The 23,857-nt window shown below is 43.9% G+C and overlaps 1 protein-coding gene across 1 annotated transcript in view; it reads right to left on the bottom strand.

Moving 5' to 3' along the window:
- The window catches only part of CFAP221 (cilia and flagella associated protein 221), a 127,494-nt gene that overhangs the window by 89,348 nt on the left and 14,289 nt on the right, over positions 1–23,857 (bottom strand). The window contains exons 4-6 of the mRNA XM_055572896.1: positions 17,974–18,060; positions 17,720–17,818; positions 15,709–15,809 (exon numbers count right to left, since the gene is read on the bottom strand). Of these exons, the coding sequence (XP_055428871.1) occupies positions 15,709–15,809; positions 17,720–17,818; positions 17,974–18,060 (287 nt within the window). The remainder of the gene's footprint in view (positions 1–15,708; positions 15,810–17,719; positions 17,819–17,973; positions 18,061–23,857) is intronic.

Below are 23,857 nucleotides of genomic sequence, written 5' to 3'. Positions count from 1 at the left end.
GCAGAGACATTACTTTGCCAACAAAGGTTCGTCTAGTCAAGGCTATGGTTTTTCCAGTGGTCATGTATGGATGTGAGAGTTGGACTGTGAAGAAGGCTGAGCGCCGAAGAATTGATGCTTTTGAACTGTGGTGTTGGAGAGTCCCTTGGACTGCAAGGAGATCCAGCCAGTCCAATCTAAAGGAGATCAGCCCTGGGATTTCTTTGGAAGGAATGATGCTAAAGCTGAAACTCCAGTACTTTGGCCACCTCATGCGAAGAGTTGACTCATTGGAAAAGACTCTGATGCTGGGAGGGATTGGGGGCAGGAGGATAAGGGGACGACAGAGGATGAGATGGCTGGATGGCATCACTGACTCGATGGACGTGAGTCTGAGTGAACTCCGGGAGTTGGTGATGGACAGGGAGGCCTGGCGTGCTGCGATTCATGGGGTCGCAAAGAGTCGGATGCGACTGAGCGGCTGAACTGAACTGAAGGGTACAGTTTGGGCTTCCAAGAATCTGCCTGCAATGTAGAAGACTCAGGTTTGATCCCTGGGTTGGGAAGTTCCCAAGGAGGGCATGGCAACCCACTCCAGTACTCTTGCCTGGAAAATTCCATGGACAGGGGAGCATGCCAGGCTACAGTCCATGGGGTCGCACAGAGTTGGACATGGCTGAGGAGATTAAGCAGCAGCAGCAAGGGCACAGTTGAGTGGAACTGGGGACATTCACACTGTTGTACAACCATCACCACTGTCTTTCTCCAGAACTTCTATCACTTGCAAAATTGGAACTCTGTCCCCATTAAACTGTAATCCCATCCCCTAGCCTCTGGTACCCACCCTTCTGCTCTCTGTCTCTAAACATGATGAGTCTGAGTACCTGCTCTGAGTGGAATCACACAGTTCAAAAGACCTTTTAAAAAGTAAAGGATAACTTCACTTAAACATGAAAACAGTAATAGAAATAATACATTGTATAGAAAATAGCATCTACAACTCACTAGAGGTACAGATAATGTGGGGTAAGGAACGAAATTCAGGGCTGCTAATCTTTAGTCAGGGCAGGTCCCTGGTTGCTAGCTACTCTAAATATTTTGACAAGCATTAAATAATCACATTCTAGGGAATTCTCTGGTGGTCCAGTGCTTATGACTCTGTACTCTCATAAGACACATGGCATGACCAAAAAAAAAAAAAAAAAAATCACACTCTAGAAACCATGCCATCCCCAATATTTACCTTTGCTTCTTCCAGGAGTAGACACTGAAACTCCTTATCCTGCATTCTTAAATACTAGAGCTGGGAGCTAATCCATGAATAGTTTTCATAACAATATTTTAAAGTTTCTTACTGTTTAGTCCATGATACTAGGTTGGTAGTTTCATATAAGCCATATAATGTATCTATTGCATTTAATGTATCATTCCAAGAATTTATACAAAAACTGCTGCTGCTGCGGCTGTTAAGTCGCTTCAGTCATATCCGACTCTGTGCGACCCCATAGACGGCAGGCTCCCCCATCCCTGGGATTCTCCAGGCAAGAACACTGGAGTGGGTTGCCATTTCCTTCTCCAATGCATGAAAGTGAAAAGTGAAAGTGAAGTCGCTCAGTCATGTTTGACTGGCTCCTCCATCCATGGGATTTTCCAGGCAAGAGTATTGGAGTGGGGTGCCATACAAAAACTAGAAAGCCCTAAATAAAAAAAAGTACTCCACCTTTTACCATGGCCCCTGATACACACATTCCTTTTTTTTAAATTTTTTTTAAATTTTATTTTATTTTATTTTTAAACTTTACATAATTCTATTAGTTTTGCCAAATATCAAAATGAATCTGCCACAGGTATACATGTGTTCCCCATCCTGAACCCTCCTCCCTCCTCCCTCCCCATACCATCCCTCTGGGTCGTCCCAGTGCACCAGCCCCAAGCATCCAGTATCGTGCATCGAACCTGGACTGGCAACTCGTTTCAAACATGATATTTTACATGTTTCAATGCCATTCTCCCAAATCTTCCCACCCTCTCCCTCTCCCACAGAGTCCATAAGACTGTTCTATACATCAGTGTCTCTTTTGCTGTCTCGTACACAGGGTTATTGTTACCATCTTTCTAAATTCCATATATATGCGTTAGTATGCTGTATTGGTGTTTTTCTTTCTGGCTTACTTCAATCTGTATAATAGGCTCCAGTTTCATCCACCTCATTAGAACTGATTCAAATGTATTCTTTTTAATGGCTGAGTAATACTCCATTGTGTATATGTACCACAGCTTTCTTATCCATTCATCTGCTGATGGACATCTAGGTTGCTTCCATGTCCTGGCTATTATAAACAGTGCTGCGATGAACATTGGGGTACACGTGTCTCTTTCCCTTCTGGTTTCCTCAGTGTGATACACACATTCCTAAACTGACCATCTGTTAGTGTTGCTCCAATCCTTAGTTCCATGCAAACCAAGGGCAATTTTCCAAATCATATTTGCACTAAATCCAAGGGAGAAAAGCAGAGTATTACAGTTTTCAAGCTAAGCTCTAGAAAGGTCAATACTGCTTTCCTAAATTTTGTTTTTCAGCCTTTCGATGACTTTCTCCAGTAGTCAAAAGTCTGGGATTCAACATTTTGTGAGAAAAACTTGAAAACAAAACAAAACAAATTTAGGCCTTCCATTGAAAGCTCTCTTTGGGACTTCCCTGGTGATCCAGTGGTTAAGAATCCACCTTCCAATGTAGGGGACATGGGTTCAATCCCTGGTCCAGGAACTAAGATCACACATACCTCAGGGCAACTAAGCCCATGCATTATGACTACTGAAGCCTGAGAGCCTACAGCCTGTGCTCTGCAACGAGAGAAGCCACTGCAATGAGAAGCCATGTACCACAACTAGAGAGGACCCTAGGAGACTTTCAGGTAAGCTTGTCTATAGCACTCCAATCAACTGGTCAACCAAATCAGTTTGATGCTAGGAGAGTCAGGTGATCCACATGGAGAGGACAACTAGCCAATCAACTGGATTTGCTCCAGATTTCAGCCAGTTATTCAGTATGAGATAGACACTGCCAGGGAAATTTCAGAGTAAGATGATTTAAGATGAATCTTTCTAGAGTCATGGAAACAGGAAGATGTAACATTTCAGTGCCTCTCAAAAGCATGCTTTCATTTACTTATATGTGCAGGAAGAGTAGCACTGTATCCGATCCACAACACTCTCTAAGAAACGAAGTGATGGCTGGGCTTACCCAGTTTTAGAGCAGTTTCAACATCTGCAGGTGAAAGACAGCTGAAAGGCCTCTGCATCCCATGGTTGGATGTTGGATAAATGTTGGATAGAAACTGGAATGCTACTTTTTGTTATTTACAGAAGCTGTCAAAACACAGTTCACCAGATTTTAAACCACCAGAGTTGTTTATAGGTAATTGGCAAATGTCCATGTGGGATTTTATCTCAGCGGGGAAAATTTACAACTATCAAATCCAGCCCATGAGAACGTAGTTGATGAACAGATACAAGTCTGTCTCCTGACCTTTTGGACAGTGACTGAGGTGTCACCCAATCCTCAGAAAGGCTCGACCCAGACCACACCTGCTTCTCCCCAGAAGCAACCTCAAAGAGAGCAAACCTGGGATATTAAATGAAAATTCTACAACTTCTGGCAATTTAGTCTAAATTGATTTTATATATATATATATATACACACACACACACACACACACATAAAGAGAACATATATTCTTCTGAATCTACCTTCTGCTAAATTTATGTTTTCCCATCACCTTTGTCCTTCCTCATAATGTGCAGTATTTTTTTTTTCTTTAGCTATAGAAAGAATTGCTTTATTCTGACATTTAAACACATAAATGTCATTGGAATACAGGCTGCTCTGTCCATGGAATTCTCCAGGCAAGAATACTGGAGTGGGTAGCCATTCCTTTCTCCAGGAAATCTTCCTGACCCACGAATTGAACCCAGGTGCCCCACACTGCAATGGCACCCCACTCCAGTACTCTTGCCTGGAGAATCCCATGGACGGAGGAGCCTGGTAGGCTGCAGTCCATAGGGTTGCTAAGAGTTGGACACGACTGAGCAACTTCACTTTCACTTTTCACTTTCGTGCATTGGGGAAGGAAATGGCAACCCACTCCAGTGTTCTTGCCTGGAGAATCCCATGGACAGGGGAGCCTGGTGGGCTGCCATTATGGGGTCGCACAGAGTCAGACACGACTGAAGCGATTTAGCAGCAGCAGCAGCACCCCACACTGCAGGCAGATTCTCTACCATCTGAGCCAGGGAAGCCCCATATATAAAATAGATAACTAATACGGACCTACTGTATAGCACAGGAAACTACTCAATAGTCTGTAATGGCCCATATGGGAAAAGAATCTAAAAGTGGATATATGTATACATATAACTGATTCACTTCACTGTACACCTGAAACTAACATAATAATGTAAATCAACTATACTCCAATAAACTTTTAAAATAAAAACAAATAAACATATAAATGACATTGGAACCCTCAGACATTTTCATAAGAATGAAAAATGGTGCGGTCATTTGAAAAATAGTGTGGCAGCTTCTCAAAATGTTAAACACGGAGTTACTATTATAGCCTAGCAATTCTGTTTCCAGGTATGTAGCCAACAGAAATGAAAACACTTATCTGCATAAAAACAAATACATGTTTATAGCAGCACTATTCAAAGTAGCCAAAAAGTGGAAACAACTCAATGCCCATCAACTGATGAACAGATAATAAGATACGGTTTATCCATATAGTAGAACATTATTTGGCACTAAAAAGGAATAAAGTACTGATACATGCTACAAGCTGGATGCAAACTGAAAACATTATGCTAAGTAAAAGAAGTCAATCACCAAGGACCATAAGACATATGATTCCATTTTTAGGAAATGTCCAGAATAAGCACATTTATAGAGACACAAAGTAAATTAGAGTTTACTTAAGGCTGTGAAGTTTGAGGGAGAAATGAGAAGGTGGAATGTTCTTTTCAGGCAATAAAAATAGCCTAGAATTGTGGTGATGGTTGATACATACTAAAAACCACTGAACTGTATGCTGTAAATTAGTACAATGATATGCAAATTCTATCTCAATAAAACTTTTTAAACAATATATACGCCAAGAGAGGGTGGAGAGGATACATTAGGAATTTGGGGGTAAGAGATACACACTACTATACATAAAATAGATAAATGACAAAGATCTACCATATAGCACAGGGAACTATACTCAGTATTTTATAATAACCCATATGGGGGAAGAATATATAAATATATATATATGTATAACTGAATCACTTTCCTGTACACCTGAAACTAACATAACACTGTAAATCAACTATAATCCGATAAAAAAAGAAAACAGTTTAAAATGCACACACACACACACACACACACACACACACAGATATAAACATGCCAAGAGAAAGAAGCTCTTAGCCCTAGAACCTACAGCTACACCCTGACTCCTCCCTGCCTGCCTCACCCTGGCCCCTCTCCCCAGCTCATGCAGAGTTCCTCACAGGTTGTTTCGGGGGCTTCACACAACCCCTCTGACATCAGCCCAGTCCCCGAGCCTTGGAAACCCACCTTCAGCTTGGCCGCCAGCCTCCCCACCCCAAGCCTCTCATAGCAATTTCTCTGTAAGTTGTCCACCTTTGTTGAAGTGTGAGCCAAACTGTTTGGTCTCATCTGCGCATCATTTAGGCAAAAATCTCCTTGGTGACGACAATGACGATGGCTGTCGACTTTCAGAGCTACGCAGCTATCACCAAGCAGAGTCTGGATGGGAATCTAGACCCTGCACGGTGTTGTCTCCTTTTCAGTTTCTTTACTGAGGGTCCTCACAGGCCAGGCAGGTAACACTGAGCGGAGAGGCTGGCCTGTGAGGCAGCAGGGAGAGGTGGGGACGGTGGCGCCTGGCAGAGGCATGGCCCTCTGAAGGGGCAGTGTCCATGCCGTCCCTGCTGAGCTGATTGTAATCAGAAAGGAATCTGGGCCTGGTACTTCCGGAGCTTTCTTTTTTCAAAACAAAACAAAACAAAACAAAAAACAACCCCAAAACGTGGAAATCTAAATTTCATGTGAAATCTTCTGATTTTTCATTGCTGGCAACTAACTGAAATTTTTAAAATTTATTTTAAAGAAGTATAGTTGATTTACTATGTTGTGCTAATTTCTGCTCTACAGCAAAGTGACTCAAACATGAAAGTGAAAGCCACTCAGTTGTGTCTGACTCTTTGTGACCCCATGGACTGTAGCCTGCCAGGCTCCTCAGTCCACGGAATTCTCCAGGCAAGAATACTACAGTGGGTTGCTGTTCTCTTCTCCAGGGGATCTTCTGGACCCAGGGATAGAACCCGGGTGTCCTGCATTGCAGGCAGATTCTTTACCGTCTGAGCCACCAGGGAAGCCCCCAGTTATACATATATATAAATGTGTTATGCACACACATTTTTTTCATTTTCTTTTCTACTATGGTTTATCACAAGACATTGAATATAGCTCCCTGTGCTTTACAGTAGGACCTTGTTGCTTATCCATTCCCTACAAATAGTTTGCATCTGCTAACCCCAAACTCCTAGTCCATCCCCTCCCATCCTCCTCCCCCTTGGCAACCATAAGCCTGAAATGTTTACAAAAAAATAAATCATGGGAACCCCCACTATGTGGACTAAACGGAGCAGGTCAGTTTAATAAAATCAGAAGCACAAATTTGGAACGGGCAGATGGATGACACGCTGAGGGATAAACCATTTGTGCCAGACAAGATAGGATTGTTGGAGGGACACACCCCACTCTCTGCAGCAAGATGATCCTCAGAAAACCATCCTGGGCTTTAGTGCTTCACAAGAAGCTAAGAAGGGAGAGACCGAGTTTGAGGGGCTGAGAAGGAAGAGGGCTAAGAAGGAGCTGGAGGCATAGGTGCCAGAAGCCTGTGCCTGTCCTGTGAGACACATTAACAGGTGGTCGGTGCGGCCGGAGGAGGTGCTGGCTCTCTGGGTGTGGAGCAGGGCTACTGGGTGAGGTTGGCTGCAGAGGCAGCATCTGCATGGGCATCATTTCTGGCCCCAGAGCTGGGCCTCACAAGCAGCCCCCGGAGAAGTGATGGAGCAGAGGTGGGGGAATTTGTTTTCACTGAGGGCTGGGGGCTGAGGGCAGAGGCAGGGAAACAGTAGGAGCTGAGCTGCAAACTGGGGCTTCCCAGGTGGCTTGGTGGTAGAAAATCCACCTCCCAATGCAGGAGCCACAGGGGGACATGCGTTCAACCCCTGGGTTGGGAAGATCGCCTGGAGGAGGAAATGGCAACCCACTTCAGTATTCTTGCCTGGAGAATCCCATGGACAGAAGAGCCTGGTGCTTTACAGTCCATGGGATCACAGAGTCAGACAGCACTGAGTGACCGAGCACACGTGACTGCAAATCAGCCTCGAGGGCAGGTGGTGGCCTGATGGGCTCCCAGGTGAGAGGTAAGACTGGAGGTCACAGGTGAGGGATCACTGCTTCTTACTCACCGAGCAGTGGCTGCAGCAAGTCCACTAATGTAGGGAGGAGCATTAATATTTTATCACAGATCATGTTGAGCCAAGCACCCATGCTGCAGTTGCCTTTCAAACCAGAAGTGTGTGTACTCTGTGTTATAACTTCTCCTTCTTTTAGCCAAAATGCCTAATCCAACTCTTTTTCCTCCAATTAATCACATCCTGGGATCCACTGTATTAATATAAATCCAGTATTGCATGTCTTGCACATAACTTTTCTAAAGAACCTTAATTTATGAACTATATGTATCAGAATAATGTACATAGCCATGTAATGTAAAAAAGAAAAATCTACGTAATTAATGCCACCAACTATCCAAGTCTTACAGCAACTAGAACAATAAGTGAACCGTGAACAGTGCAAGGTCACACTGAAGAGCCCCTCTGTCCCCAGGAGGGAGCACCAGGAGTAGCCAGTCCTATACTCTCCATCGTGACACCACCCATCAGGAGATAATCACCCCGCCAGGCAGCAGCTCACATCACCTCAACCTCACACGGAATCCGCATCGTCACTCCAGAGAAGGGAGATTCCAGAGTCAGATAAAGCCGGACAGAGCTGACAAGCGGGTGTGTGACCCAAGGGCGTCTGCTTGCTGTGCCTTGTGGCGATGCTACGGCTCCTCTCCTTCACCAGCTGGAGCTCCCAGTGCTAGACTCCTGGGGCTGCTGTGGCTGAGGACTCTTCCCATGACCTTCTCCAGAGAAGTACCTTCAGCTAAGGGGCTGGGCACCCTCACCCCTGCCCTGCACTCCTTTATGGGTTCTGCCTTAATAAATCGTGGGCAATGAATCCTTATTTCCGCTTCTAAGGAACCTAAGGCCCTACTGCTACATTTTAATATTTGCAGTCAGTGCCTGTGAGAGTGCTGCACTCAGTAGTCAGAAAATTTGGAAAATTCAGCAGTGGCCACAAGACTGGAAAAGGTCAGTTTTCATTCCAGTCCCAAATAAGGTCAATGCCAAAGAATGTTCAAACTACTGTAATATTTTCTTCATTTCACATGCTAGCAAGGTAATGCTCAAAATTCTTCAAGCTAGGCTTCAGCAGTATGTGAACCAAGACCTTCCAGAGGCACAAGGTGGTTTAGAAAAGACAGAGGAGCCAGAGACCAAATTGCCAACATCTGTTGGATCATAGAAAGAGCAAGGGAATCCCAGAGAAACATCTACCTCTGTTTCATTGACTACGCAAAACCTTTGACTGATGGAATACAACAAACTATAAAAACTCTTAAAGGGATGGGAATACCAGACCAACTAATGTGTTTCCTGAGAAACCTGTATGCAGGTCACGGAGCAACAGATAGAACTGGACATGGAACAAGGGACGGGCTCAAAACTGGAAAAGGAGTACGTCAAGGTTAAATATTGTCACCCTGCTTGTTTAACTTATATGCAGAGTACATCATGCGAAATGCCAGGCTGGATGAATCACAAGCTGGATTCAAGACTGCTGGGAGAAACATCAACAACATCAGATATGCAGAGTACCACCCTAATGGGAGAAATCGAAGAGAAACTAAAGGATCTCTTGATAAGGGTGAAAGAGGAGACTGAAAAAGCTGGTTTAAAGTTAAACATTTGAAAAATGAAGATCATGGCATCTGGTCCCATCACTTCATGGAAAATAGATGGGGAAAAAGTGGAAACAGTGAAAGATTTTATTTTCTTGGGCTCCAAAATCACTATAGATGGTGACTGCAGCCCTGAAATTAAAAGATGCTTGCTCCTTGGAAAAAAAGCTATGACAAACCTAGACAGCACATTAAAAAGCAGAGACATCGCTTTGCCGACAAAGGTCCATCTAGTCAAGGATATGGTTTTTCCAGCAGTCATGTATGGATGTGAGAGTTGGACCATAAAGACGGCTGAGTGCTGAAGAATTGATGCCTTCAAACTGTGGTGCTGGAGAAGACTTTGGAGAGTCCCTTGGGCAGCAAAGAGATCAAAACGGTCAATCCTAAAGGAAATCAACCCTGAATATTCATTAGAAGGACTGATGCTGAAGCTGAAGCTGCAATACTTGGGCCACCTGATGTGAAGATCCAACTCATTAGAAAAGACCCCGATTCTGAGAAAGATGGAGGGAAAGAGAAGAAGGCGACAGAGGATGAGACAGTTGGATGGCATCACCGACTCAATGGACATGAGTCTGAGCAAACTCCGGGAAATAGTGAAAGGCTGTGGAGTTGCAAAGAGTTGGACACGACTGAGCGACTGAACGAGACAACAGGACAAGCAGTGCCTGATTCCGAGGTGTACTGGGGCCCCCTCCTGTCTTGTGCCTGGCTGTGCACAGCAGTGCTGGCCATGCCTCCTCTGGTTCCCGCACAGGCCACTCAGGTGAGGCTTCTATCAGGTAGACTAGACTGTGCGTTTCTCTGCTTTCATTGTTCACTGGCGGCATCATTAAAACCCATGCCCCCCAGCACAGCCTCTGAGGCCTTTCTTTCTCAGCCCTCTCCCTGCTTCCCCTGCCCCAGGCTAATGAATGTTCCAGACAGGCCAAATCTGCTGTGCCTTCTACACCTCTGACTCTGTCCAAGCCTCTGTGCTACCTAAAACACCCCTTTTTCCTTCTGTTCTGCTCCCTTCCATCAGCTGATTTGAAAGCTCAGGGCAAGCACGTTCTCCTTTGGGAAGTCTCGTCTGAGCCTCCCTGTCCCACCTGCCACCAACTCACTTCACACTGAGCTGGATTAGGTGTCCTTCCTCAGAACACTCTGAGTTAGAAATTAGAATCATCCGTTTAACAAACAGCTCATACAACTCAACAACAACAACAAAACAAACAACCCAGGACTTCCTTGGTGGTCTAGTAATCAAGAATCTGCCCGCCAATGCAGAGGGACACAGGTTAGATCCCTGGTCCAGGATGATCCCACGTACCTCGGAGCAGCTAAGCCTGTGCACCACAACTAGAGAAAGCCTGCACACAGCAACACAGACCCGGCGCAGTCAAAAATTTATATTAAAAAAGATCAATACCCCAAGTATTGGAATACTCCATGCCTTTAAAACAAAACACATTGAAAAACAGGCAGAAGACCTAAACAGATATTTTTGCAAAGAAGACATACAGATGGCCAATAGGCACATGAAAAGATGCTCATTATTGCTAATTATTAGAGAAATGCAAATTAAAACTACAATGAAGTACCACCTCATTTTCAGAAAGGCCATCATTAAAATATCTACAAACAATAAGTACTGGAGAGAGTGTGAAGAAAAGGGAACCTTCCTACACTGTTGGTGGGAATGTAAATTGGTGTAACCATTGTGGAAAAAAGTATGGAGATTCCTTAAAAAACTAAAAATAGAGCTGCCATATGATCCAGCAATCCCACTTCTGGACATACATCCAGACAAAACTATAATTCAAAAAGATACATGCACCCCTATGTTCATAGCAGCAGTAGCCAAAACATGGAAACAACCTAGACATCCATCAACAGAGGAATGAATACAGAAGATGTGGCACATAAACACAATGGAATATTACTCAGCCTTAAAAGAATGAAATAATGCCATTTGCAGCAACATGGATTGACCTAGAGAGTATCATGCTAAATGAAGTAAGTCAGAAAGAGAAAGACAGATCTCATATTTCATTTCTTTGTGTAATCTGGGGCTTCCCAGGTGGTGCTAATGGTAAAAACCCTCCCTGCCAATGCAGGAGACATAAGAGACACAGATCTGGTCCCTGGTTTGGGAAGATCCTTTGGAGGAGGGCATGGCAACCCACTCCAGTATTCTTAGTTAGAGAATCCGATGGACAGAGAAGCCTGGCAGAGTTGAACAAGACTGAAGCGACTTAGCATGCACACACACATATAAAACGTGACACAAATGAACTTATCTACAAAATAGAAACAGATTCACAAACAAAGAATAGACTTGTGGTTGCCGAGGGGGAGGGGGTTGAGGGAGGGATGAATTGGGAGTTTGGGATTAGCAGATGCAAACTATTGTATACAGAATGGATAAACAAAAAGGTCCTACTGTGTAGCACAGGGAATTATATTAAATACCCTGTGATAAACCATAGTGGAAAAGAATATGAAAAAGTATGTGTGTATATGTATGCAAAAGTGCGTGCTAAGTTGCTCAGCCATGTCCGACTCTTTGCTACCCACCGGACTATAGCCTGCCAGGCTCCTCTAGGCAAGAACACTGAAGTGGGTTGCCATGCCCTCCTCCGTGTATGTGTGTGTGTGTGTATATATATATATATATATATGCCGTCTATGGGGTCACACAGAGTCGGACACGACTAAAGTGACTTAGCATAGCATAGCATATATATATATATATGAATCTCTTTGCTATGCAGCAGAAGTTAACAAAGCATTATAGCACAACTATACTTCAATAAAATAAAGAATTGTCTATTTGTGAGATGAGATTCATGTATCCTCAGTAATACCATTGTGCCTGGCACATAGTAGGCATTCTATAAAGGTTTGTTGAATGAATGAATGTTGAATAAAGAACCTACCCAAATAATACCTTTAACCCCTAGGATAGCCTAAAATTAACAGAGGACATTTCAGGAGAAAATCCTTTCAAATACTCACCCTATCCTACCCTGGGCTGCTACCAGACATTATGGATTGAATGCAGTGTGGGCAGCTTGTGTCATTAAAAGTTGGGGAAAAGCATTAAGTCTGGGAAAGGTGTTGTTGGCTAGAAACAAAATAGCACTCTGAAGTTTTGAAATATTTTTGAAATTATCAAGGTGTTATACACAGTAACTCAAGTTTTATAAACTGTTTAGCTGAAATTTTCATTCTGATTACAAATGAAGGGCATGATGTATAAAATACCTTGAGAGAAGCCTCCAGGGAAGTAAGCAGATCTGTGTGTTTAGAACCAAGGCTGGGCTTCCTTGGTGGTCCAGGGGTTCAGACTCTACACTTCCACTGCAGGGGGTACTGGTTCGATCCCTGGTCCAGGAAGTTCCACATGCAGTGCAGTGTGGTCAAAAAACAGAACCAAGGCTGATGTCTGCATCCTTTCCTTCTGTCTATGCACCAGTGCTCTCAACCTGGACAGCCTGGCTTATGGTCCAAACAAGGAGTGATGTGTGGAGGGAGAGGGAGAGAGAGAGAGGAAGGGAGGCAGATGAACTGGGAAATCAATTGTTTCCACCACTTTGGTTTTGGTTGAAAATTGCTATTCATCCATTTAAAGTAAATAGCTATGTTTGGCATCACAATGCATAGAGTTGAGTGGGGGGTGAGTAGTCTTGCCAGGAAGGATTCACCTCTGTTAGCCCCGTAGGGTGCCTACATAGACCACTTAGTGCTGAGGAGGGGCCAGTGAAGACAAGGTGGATGAGGGGAGGGAAGAGGTGCTGGGAAAGAGTTCTGGCTGAGCATTTTGGGGGAAAATAGAGACAAGAAGAGCCAGGGGCCAAGAATATATATCACCCAAAATATAAAGGTTTGATAACACCCACCATGGGCAATGATGCAGGGGAAAAGGGAGTGTGTGCGATGGGCACACCCATATGGGAGAACAATTTGGCATTAAAAGGTGACCCTGAAGCTATGTGGACTGGCAATTACACCTCTAGGTGCACAATGCAGAAAACTCTGGAACACACACCCCAGACCATGCACAAGGATATACAACAGCAGTGCTGGTCACAGCAAAAAAAAAATAGTGGCAATAATCCATAGGTCTGTTAGCAGTGAGAAGATTTTTAACATTGCCATAAACACACACAGTGAACTACGACGGCTCTGGTTAACGTGGTTAGACCACGAGAGCATAATGTTGGATCAAAAAAGCAAGTTACAAAAGAACTGATGCAGAGTATGATTTCATTTATATAAAGATCAGGGACTTCCCCGGTGGTCCAGTGGCTTAAACTCGGTGCTCCCATTGCAGGGGGCCCGGGTTTGATCCCCAATCAAGGAACTAGATCCCATATGCCGCAAGGAAGATCGAAAAGATCCTGTATGCCACAGTAAAGACCCGGCACAGCCAAAAAGAAAAAAGATCAAACACTGGCAGAGCTAGACCATGTGTTATTTAGGGGTGCCCATGTATATGTCAAAACTATTAAATCAAATAATTATTGCCACAAAATTCAGAACAGTGGTTGTAAAGTTACTGGTAGTGCTTTATGTCTTAATGTCTTAAAATGAATTTTCAACGTATTATCATTCTTTAAACTGTGCATATTATTATATATTCTTTTGTATGTGCTATTTATTGATACTTCTTAAAGAGCTGTTTTCAAAAAATAAGAGAGATGGCGAGTCAGAAGCCCATGGGAAGCCTCTGGGCAGGGGGCAGGGTCTCACATCAGCTGAACCAAGGCAACTGTTCCAGATCTAAATGGTGAGTTTCAAAGGCCCTGAAGCTCAAACACCCTGGTCACCTCCTCCCACTACCAAAAAGCCTCAGTTGCTGCCTCTCTTCCTCTGCTACTGGGTCTTTAGCAACTTGTATCCCCCTGCTCAGTGCCGCCTATAGGCCCTTGAACATGCTCTGACCCCCCAACACAGGCTGAAGCCCACAGTCTTTGCTTACTCTCTGTCCTTAGACCAAGAGGCCTCTAGGGACTTCCCTGGTGGTCCAGTGGCTGGGATTCCTCACTCCCAATGCAGGGAGCTCAGGTTCAGTCCTTCGTAGGGGAACTAGATTCCACATGAATGCTGCTACTAGGAGTTCACAGGTCTCAACTAAAGATCCTGCATGCTGCAACAAAGACCGAAGATCCCACATGCCACAAATAAGACCAGGTGCAGCCAAAAAAGAAAGAAAAGAGGCGTCTAGCATCTGCTGGCTACGGCCTGGATTCATCACCTGCAAGGCATGATCCACACTCTACTGCCACCATGCTTCTGTACACCCTGTTTCCCTGCCTGGATGCCATCCTCACAGCCTACCCCACAGTGTCCTCTGAGGATAACTGGATGCCCCCCCTTATGCGGGAGGACTTTCCCCATCCCCCCAGTCAGTTCTGTACTCCCTCTTCTGGACCCACACAGAACCCCTCGTGTGTCTTGATGGCAACACTTAGCAAGTGGTGTAATTTCTTAATGACATGGTTCTGTCCCCGTTAGACTTTAAGATCTTCAGAAGGAGAGCTTTTGTCTACTGGTCTTTTTACATAGGTGATACTCAAAACATCACCCAAGCAGGACTTCACCGGCAGTACACAGCCAGCATGGATACAAGGCTGGAGCCAGGTGCTGCAGGTACCCCTGTGCCCAGACTGCTAGTAGTAACAACTTGGTTACTGCATCACTGGAGGTGAGGAGTGGCAGAAGAGGGGCCAGGCAGATGAGCTGGGGGGACAGGGACAGGACAGTGTGTATTTCTCAACCAGTACAGAAATATTTCAACATTTAACAAACTTTAACAACTGGTGTGGCCATTATATCTTGAGTCTAACTGCTCAACATTCATCTTCTTTATGTCGCTAGAGACACATGGCACTGTGCCCGGTAGTAGGTATTCAATATTTACTGGAAAAACAAGAAACATCTTAAAGTACACCTAAGTCATCAACTATTTTCCCAGCAAGGAGAAAGGACTTGAGATTTGGCTTCCATTGTGACCGTCTACTGTCTTTGCCTTCTCTGCCACCAATCTATCTAAAAACAGGTTAATGTCTGGGCATGAGATGCACGCTGGTCCAACAGCATTCAATCCAATCCCGAGACTTCTATGTGAATACTCCCAGCCTCACAGCCCCTCCAACCACCCCTGTTGTCAATAGTGTTTGGACCTTCTGGCAGCTGTCTTGCCCCATGCAGGGGAGCCTGTTGAGAAAGAAGCCTGCACAGGGCAGCAAAACCAAGACATGGAAAAGGTCAGGTTTCTCCAACCTTTGTCAAAACTCTAGACCCAGCCATGCCTGAAGATCCACCTTGTTCCTTTCAGGTTGATGACCTAATACACTCCTTTCCTGCTTATGATATTTTGACTTGACTGGGTTTGTTTGTTTCCTTTTTTCAATTTTGGTTTTTTGGTTTGTGAGTGTTTTTTTTTTTTTGTCTTTGCAACTACAAGTCCAGTCTAATTCAGCTAGGAGGAAAACTTTCCATTAGGTAAAATAGAAATCTAAGTTTTTACATATAAGAGTCTCTCTTTTCACATCCCATGACACTTTGGTAATTCATTTTGATAACTTACCTTTCACCAAGTAGAACATTTGATAGATTTATAAATGAGGGAAAGTCCAGTGTGTTCACGACAGGATAGGCATGAATGGGAATAAGCAAAGTCTCATCTCCCTAAAATTAACAAGAAAAAAGTCAAGTTAACCATGCTTGAGACTATAATTTTCTCTTTTTTAATTTAAATTTATTTATTTTAATTGGAGGCCAATTACTTTACAATATTGTATTGGTTTTTCCATACATCAACATGAATCCCCCACAGGTGTACATGTGTTCCCAATCCTGAACCCCCCTCCCACCTCCCTCCCCATACCATCCCTCTGGGTCATCCCAGTGCACCAGTCCCAAGCATCCTGTATCCTGCATCGAACCTGGACTGACGATTCATGTCTTATATGATATTATACAAGACTATAATTTTCAAAGATGAATTTGTAGATCCTTTATTTCTTGTCTTGCTTTCTATCATTAAAAAATATTTCCAGAAAAAAAAGGAAAACATTTCCTTAAAAAAAAACCCGAGTGCTTAAATATAACATTTGAAATATTGACTTTTCTTAGTTATAAACAAAGTAGAGAAAATTTTAAGTATATTTCATTGAAATTACATTCAATATTATTCAGGAAAGCTAAAGATAATCATATGATGACTTCATGTAGAGATGAAGACAGTAATCTGTTTCTATTTCAGAATATTATAGAGAAAACAGTCTTGCATGGCCTGAGATAAAGAAAAACCAGCATAGAATCAGCTGATCCAGACAGCACTGAACAGCCAACGCTGGACCAGCCAGAGGCACAGAGCCCTGATTCTAGACCTGCCCAGTGCACGACCTCGAGTAAGACTTCTGACCTCCCCATAGTTCATGTCTTCCTTTGCTTTCAACTGGAGATAATTCCATCTTTCTTCAAATGTATTTTTGAGAATGAAAGTAGATGATGGCCTTAAAAAGTTTAAAGTGAAAGTGAAGTCGCTCAGTCGTGTCCGACTCTTTCCAACCCCATGGACTATAGCCCACCAGGCTCCTCTGTTCATGGGGTTCTCCAGGCAAGAATACTGGAGTGGGTTGCCATTTCCTTCTCCAGAGGATATTCCCAACCCAGGGATTGAACCCAGGTCTCCCACACTGCAGGCAGATGCTTTAACCTCTGAGCCACCATTGGCTCAGAGAAAAAGTTTAAAGAGCCATAGAAATAGGTGGCACTACTCACTGCTACCTGGTAGCAGGACACCTGCCCTGGTGTGCTATACAGTGCCTGTCACGAGGGACTTTTGTTCTTGGTACAGAATATTCTTTCTGAAAGCAATATTCTGGTCTCATCTTTAGTTCCCTCTCCCCTTTTAAAAGCTGAAATTTGTTTATTGCTAAAGCATACTCTTCCACTTTAGTTTTGCAAAGTAAAATTTCATTACCCTTGAGGCTTCTCAACTTGTAAGGGCCAGGCATGAAAGTCAGAGCAGGGGGCAGGAGGTGGGGGAGTGCCAGTTTTGAGGGAGGGGCTGACAGCATGTGGATCTGGGGTCTGGGGGACAAGGATGAATTAGGTGACCTGGAAGAGGCTCACAGAGCACAGCCTCTGGGGTCGGGCCACGCAGGCCCCCGTTCTGTCTGCAGACCCCCAAGGACCGCCTCAGAGGACGTCAGCCATTAGTCCTAGGTGTTCATAATCACAGCTCGGGGTTGTTGCTGATTTTCTCAACTAGTACTTAAAAGAGGATGCTTAAATTATTTGAAAAGCATTCAGTAACTCCCAGGACCACAAGATAAATTAGGTTTTTAGGCCAGGAAAGGTGAGAACAAGCAGTGTCTCTGGGCAGAGCTCTGCCCCAGTGCTCAGCAACCTGAGGCTTCCCCAGCTGGGACCCACATCGCTGGACAAGGACCCTCAAGCCATTCAGGTCGCTGCCTAAGTCATTGGGCTGAGAAACTTTATACTTGTAATTCCATCTCTTTCTTCTGCTCTTGAAGATATAAGTTTTGATACCATCCCACTCCCCAAAAATTTAATTTTAAGGAGCTGACCTTACAGTGAACACGGATGCAATCATAATAGTATCGCCACTCATCTGGAGAAAATGTAATGGTGATCCTGAGAGACAAGCCAGGGACAAGGCGGTGCTCCTGGAAGGCAAGGGGGCACTTGTCAGGAGACCCCAGAGACCAGGAGCAGGACCGCAGGGACAACACACTACATACCGTCCCAGACAGACCCACCACACGGAAAGCCACGTCCAACAGTGAACATCGAGGGAGAACAGGTCACCAGTGACACTTACCTTTTTCACATACTTGATCTGAAAGTATTTGGTTTGTGGGGGTAAAACATGAACATGTATGTCTTCATCACAAATATTGACCAGATGCTGGAGAGAAAAAGAAGCATTCACATGAACACACTGCTTTATCTATCTGCATAGATATTTACACCTCATCTTGTTCTAAAGGGAGGTGGAGACATGATGTGCTTTTATTTTTATTGTTTAAAATTTTTTTTAATTTTACATTGAAATAGTTGATTTATAATGTTCTATTAGTTTCACATATACAACAAAGTTCTTGAGTTATACATATACCCATTCTTTTTCAGACTTCTTTTCCATTTAAGTTATTACAGAACATTGAGAAGCATTTCCTGTGCTCTACAGTAAGTCTCTGTTGATTATATATTTTATAGGAGTGTATATATGTCAATCTCAAACTCCTAATTTATCCCTTCCCCTCAATCTTTCCCCTTTGATAACCATATAAATTTGTTTTCAGAGTCTGTTTCTGTTTTGTAAATAAGTTCATTTGTATCATTTTTTAAGAGTCCATATATAAATGATATCATATGGTATTTGTCTCTCTATCTGTCTTACTTCACTTAGCATGATACTCTCTAAGTTCATCCATGTTGCCGCAAATGGCATTATTTTATTATTACTCTAGGAGGTGAGTCCAGAAAGATCTTGCTGGGACTTATGTCAAACAATGTTCTGCCTATGTTTTCCTCTAAGAGTTTTTATACTATCCAGTCTTACATTTAGATCTTTAGTCCATTTTGAGTGTATTTTCTGCATATGGTATATGTTCTGCTTTCATTCTTTTCAGTGTAGCTCTCCAGTTTTCCTAGCACCACTTATTGAAGACACTGTCTTTTCCTCTGTTGTATATTCTTGCCTCTTCTGTCATAGATTAATTGACCATAAGTGTGTAGGCTTATTTCTGGGCTTTCTCTCCTGTTTCACTGATTTGTGTGTCTGTTTTAGTGTCAGTACTATACTGCCTTGATTCCTGTAGCTTTGTAGTTTAGTCTGAAGTCAGGAAACCCGATTTTTCCCATTCTGTTTTTCCTTTCTTAAGATTGCCAACATCCGCTGGATCATCGAAAATGCATGAGAGTTCCAGAAAAACATCTATTTCTGCTTTATTGACTAGGCCAAAGCCTTTGACTGTGTGGATCACAATAAACTGTGGAAAATTCTGAAAGAGATGGGAATACCAGACCACCTGGCCTGCCTCTTGAAAAACCTATATGCAGGTCAGGAGGCAACAATTAGAAGTGGACATAGAAAAACACACTGGTTCCAAATAGGAAAAGGAATACGTGAAGGCTGTATATTGTCTTCCTGCTTATTTAACTTATATGCAGAGTACATCATGAGAAATGCTGGGCTGGAAGAAGCACAAGCTGGAATCAAGATTGCCGGGAGAAATATCAATAACCTCAGGTATGCAGATGACACCACCTTCATGGAAGAAACTGAAGAGGAACTAAAAAGCCTCTTGATGAAAGTGAAAGAGGAGAGTGAAAAAGTTGGCTTAAAGCTCAACATTCAGAAAACAAAGATCATGGCATCCAGTCCCATCACTTCCTGGGAAATAGATGGGGAAACAGTGGAAACAGTGTCAGACTTTATTTTTCTGGGCTCCAAAATCACTGCAGATGGTGATTGCAGCCATGAAATTAAAAGACGCTTACTCCTTGGAAGGAAAGTTATGACCAACCTAGATAGCATATTCAAAAGCAGAGACATTACTCTGCCAACAAAGGTCCATCTAGTCAAGGTTATGGTTTTTCCAGTGGTCGTGTATGGATGTGAGAGTTGGACTGTGAAGAAAGGTGAGCGCCAAAGAATTGATGCTTTTGAACTGTGGTGTTGCAGAAGACTCTTGAGAGTCCCTTGGACTGCAAGGAGATCCAACCAGTCCATTCTAAAGGAGATCAGTCCTGGGTGTTCTTTGGAAGGAATGATGCTAAAGCTGAAACTCCAGTACTTTGGCCACCTGATGTGAAGAGCTGACTCATTGGAAAAGACTCTGATGCTGGGAGGGATTGGGGGCATGAGAAGGGGATGGTAGAGGATGAGATGGCTGGATGGCATCACTGACTCGATGGACATGAGTTTGAGTGAACTCCGGGAATTGGTGATGGACAGGGAGGCCTGGTGTGCTGCAATTCACGGGGTTGCAAAGAGTCGGACATGACTGAGTGACTGAACTGAACTGAACTGAAGATTGTTTTGGCTATGGCGCACTTTTGAACTTTTTAAGTGATTCAAAATCTATCGTATACCACTTAAAGAATCATGAAATAGATACAACAAATACCATGGAAAGAATAATGAAATATGCCCATGTGAATCAGCCCAGCCTAAGACTTTTCCAGAGCTGCAACCCCAGGTGCCTCTCTGTGTGACCTGGCACACTCGCCTCTTCCCATCCTGACCAGTCACTTGTGTGTACCGTTTTGTTGAACTCAACTTACTCCTGTAATTCAGCTAAGCTAAGAAGCCAGTCACCTGCTCACCCTCAGTTTCTCTAATTACATGCCACTTGTCCTGGGGACCTGGTGACACTTAGGCAGTCAAAAAATCAGGAAAAGGAGTGTGGAGAGGACAGCCCTCAATCCATCCCTGGGGCTAACAAAACAGAACACAAAGTCAGGAGTTCTCTCCTGGAGTAAGTTAAGTTCTCTCCTGCTTGGTAAGTTAAGTGGGTGTCTGAGTAGAGATGTTTTTCCTTTCTCTACATGAAAGGGGAGCAAGGACTCTGGGTTCTGGGATCTGGCCTTCACCTGGTCAACAGGACAGTTAAGAGGCCCTTGGTTTTCAATGTCCAGACCAGAGGCTGGATGTGCCACATGGCCCACTGTCCAAGGCCTCAAATCCACTGAGTCTCTAAGTTAGACTTAAGATATAATCTCTTGATGAGATGACAGCAAAGCTTGCGTGGGTTAAAAGTTCTCATTGGTCATCTATGAATATTCTTAAAGTGACTCCATTGGCATTTTTTTTTTTTTTTGACTATAGTTGATTTACAACACTGTGTTAGTTTCAAGTGTCAAACTCAAGTTTCAGATTCTTTCCCAGTATAGGTTATTACAAGATACTAAGTATAGTTCCCTATGCTATACAGTAAGTGCTGTTATCTGTTTTATATATAATGGTGTCTGTCTGTTAATCCCAAACTCTTAATCTATCCCTCACCTCTTTCCCCTTTGGTAAGTATAAGTTTGTTTTCTTGGTCTGTGAATCTGTTTCTGTTTTGTAAATAAGTTTATTTGTAGTATTTTTTTTTTGATTCCACATATAAGTGATATCATATAGTATCTGTTTTTGTCTCTCTGACTTACTTCACTTAGTATGACAATCTCTGGTCCATCTATGTTGCAGCAAACCTAAGTGTCCATCAATAGATGAATGGATAAAGAAAGTGTGGTATAGACAACGGAATATTACTTAGCCATAAAAAGAATGATATATTGCCATGTGCAGCAACATGGCACATCTTTTTAATACAGGAGAAGCCTGGAAAAAATAAAGCTGCCAAGATCTCTCTTGACCTCCAAGGAGCCTGGCACACAGGAGTCTTGGTGAAGGTGTGGGCTCTGGAGTCTCCTGACCCCAAGAGTGGTCCTTCCAGGAGACTAGGTACATACAGGGACATTTCAGTGCCCAAACTTCATTTCCTACCTTTTTTTATTTTTATAGTTTGTCAGCAGGTCAGTTTGATTTCATGTCAAAAAAATATATGCTTTCAGGGATAAAATGGCATTCTTGCCTTTTCACTTATAACTAACACTGAGGGGAAAATAATCATCATTGAAAGGGAAAAAAAACGACTTCCTTTGTGGTATAGTGGATAAGAATCTGCCTGTCAGCGCAGGGGACGGAGTCCAATTTCCTGGTCCAGGAAGATCCTACATGCTGTGGAGCAACTAAGCCTCTGTGCTACAACTACTGAGCCCAAGCACCTAGAGCCCACAAGCCACGACCACTGAGCCTGTGTGCTGCAACTTCTGAAGCCCTGGTGCCTAGAGCCTGTGCTCCACAACAGGAGAAGCCACCGCAATGAGAAGCCTGAGCAAAGCAACTACGGAGTAGCACCTGCTTGCCATAACTGGAGAAAGCCCATACACAGCAACAGAGATCCAAAAATAAAAATAAAACCAAAAATAACAAAAAAGAAAGCACAACTAAAAATAAAACAAATAAATAAAGTTTTAAAAAAAGAAAAGGGAAATATGGTGTCTTCTTAGGCCCGTGTTGACTCTAAGGTGAAACTCAGTCCTTGCTTCAGTGTTTCAGAATGGGCCCCCATGACAAACAAACAAGGAACCAGCAACTGGATACCAGACAGTCACAGGTTGAAGAGCTTTTACTCCAGGGTCTGAGGGACTTTGCAAGGACTGCTCACAGCTCCCCCATGCACACACCGCTCCTCACAGTCTCCCTCCCATTCCCTCCACAGGGCAGAGCAAACCCAGCCTCCAGTGAAGCGCTGGCTTTGGTGGGTTAGGGTCTATAATCTTCAGCCCCAAGCACTTACGGTATTTTCTAAACACATTTCAGCCTCCCAAGTTGGGGTCCTTTTAATCCTTCCCCTCATGGACACAGCTTCTCAGAGGTAAATACCTAACCACAGACATCTGGGAGCAAAACACAAGCAGCTCTGTAAATTCTTTAAAGTGTTTGAGACAGGCTGGGATCTGGGACTTGGGACTCTGCTCTAGTGCCTGAATCTGGACAAATGTCTCCTTGAGCAACAAAATACAAAGAAACTATAAGGAACAAAAAATAGCTGTGAGCATGTGTTCAGTTCAGTTCAGTTCAGTTCAGTCGCTCAGTTGTGTTTGACTCTTTGTGACCCCATGGACTGTAGAATGCCAGGCTTCCCTGTCCATCACCAACTCCCGAAGCTTGCGAGCATGGGAAGCTTGCGAGCATGGGAAGCTTGCCAGAATGTGTAGTTGGGGCAAACTATGTACAAAAAGATACAAAATGATTAAAAAAAAAAAAAACAAACCCCAAACCCAACTGCTACTTCTGAAGTGCAGTCCTGCATGCTAAGTCGCTTCAGTTGTGTCCGACTCTCTGGGACCCCATGGACTGTAGCCCACCAGGCTCTTCTGTCCATGGGATTCTCCAGGCAAGAATACTGGAGTGGGATGCCATGCCCTTCTCCAGGGGATCGAACTCACATCACTTTATGTCTCCCGCATTGGCAGGCGGGTTCTTTACCACTAGTGCCACCTGGGAAGCCCCTGACCACTTCTGAAGAATCAAGAGCAAAGCAGGCTCTGAGCACATCCCTGCACACATCCCACCAAGAGGGTGAGCAGACCACCCAAGCCGTCCCTCAGGCCCGCCCTCCTAGATTCTCCCCTACCCTCATGCCCATATAAGGAGCCAGCATGCCCTCTGAGGGGGAAGAGTGAGCGGGGGGAACCAGTTGCTTGTCTTCGCTCCCCCTGCTGCAGCATGCATGCTTGCGTGCTCAGTCGTGTCCAACTCTTTTGTGACCCCATGGACTGTAGCCCACCAGGCTCCTCTGTCCATGGGATTTTCCAGGCAAGAATGCTGGAGTGGGTAGCCATTCTCTTCTGCAGGGGATCTTCCCCATTCAGGGATGGAACCCTGCTGCAGCAGGAGCCCCAGTAAAGCCTTGCCTGAATTTCTTGTGTGGCCTCAGATTGATAATGCATTTTACTCTAAAATTTTGCTCAATAATGCATTTCTCCAAAATGGGAGAGTAAAACTGATGCTCCAGAAAGATAAACTGTGTTAACACTGTAGCTTCAGGTCCTGACCCTCACACACTGACTTGAAGCCATTGAGATATGTGGCCCTAGTTTGAGAAGTAAGATCCTGGGGCAGAGGGGTCTCTGAAGGCAGCAAC

The sequence above is a fragment of the Bubalus kerabau genome, chromosome 3 (genome assembly GCF_029407905.1).
Source record: "Bubalus kerabau isolate K-KA32 ecotype Philippines breed swamp buffalo chromosome 3, PCC_UOA_SB_1v2, whole genome shotgun sequence".
NCBI lineage: Eukaryota > Metazoa > Chordata > Mammalia > Artiodactyla > Bovidae > Bubalus > Bubalus kerabau.
The sequence above is the reverse complement of the archived record's forward strand: the minus strand, read 5'-3'. Positions and strand labels throughout refer to the sequence as shown.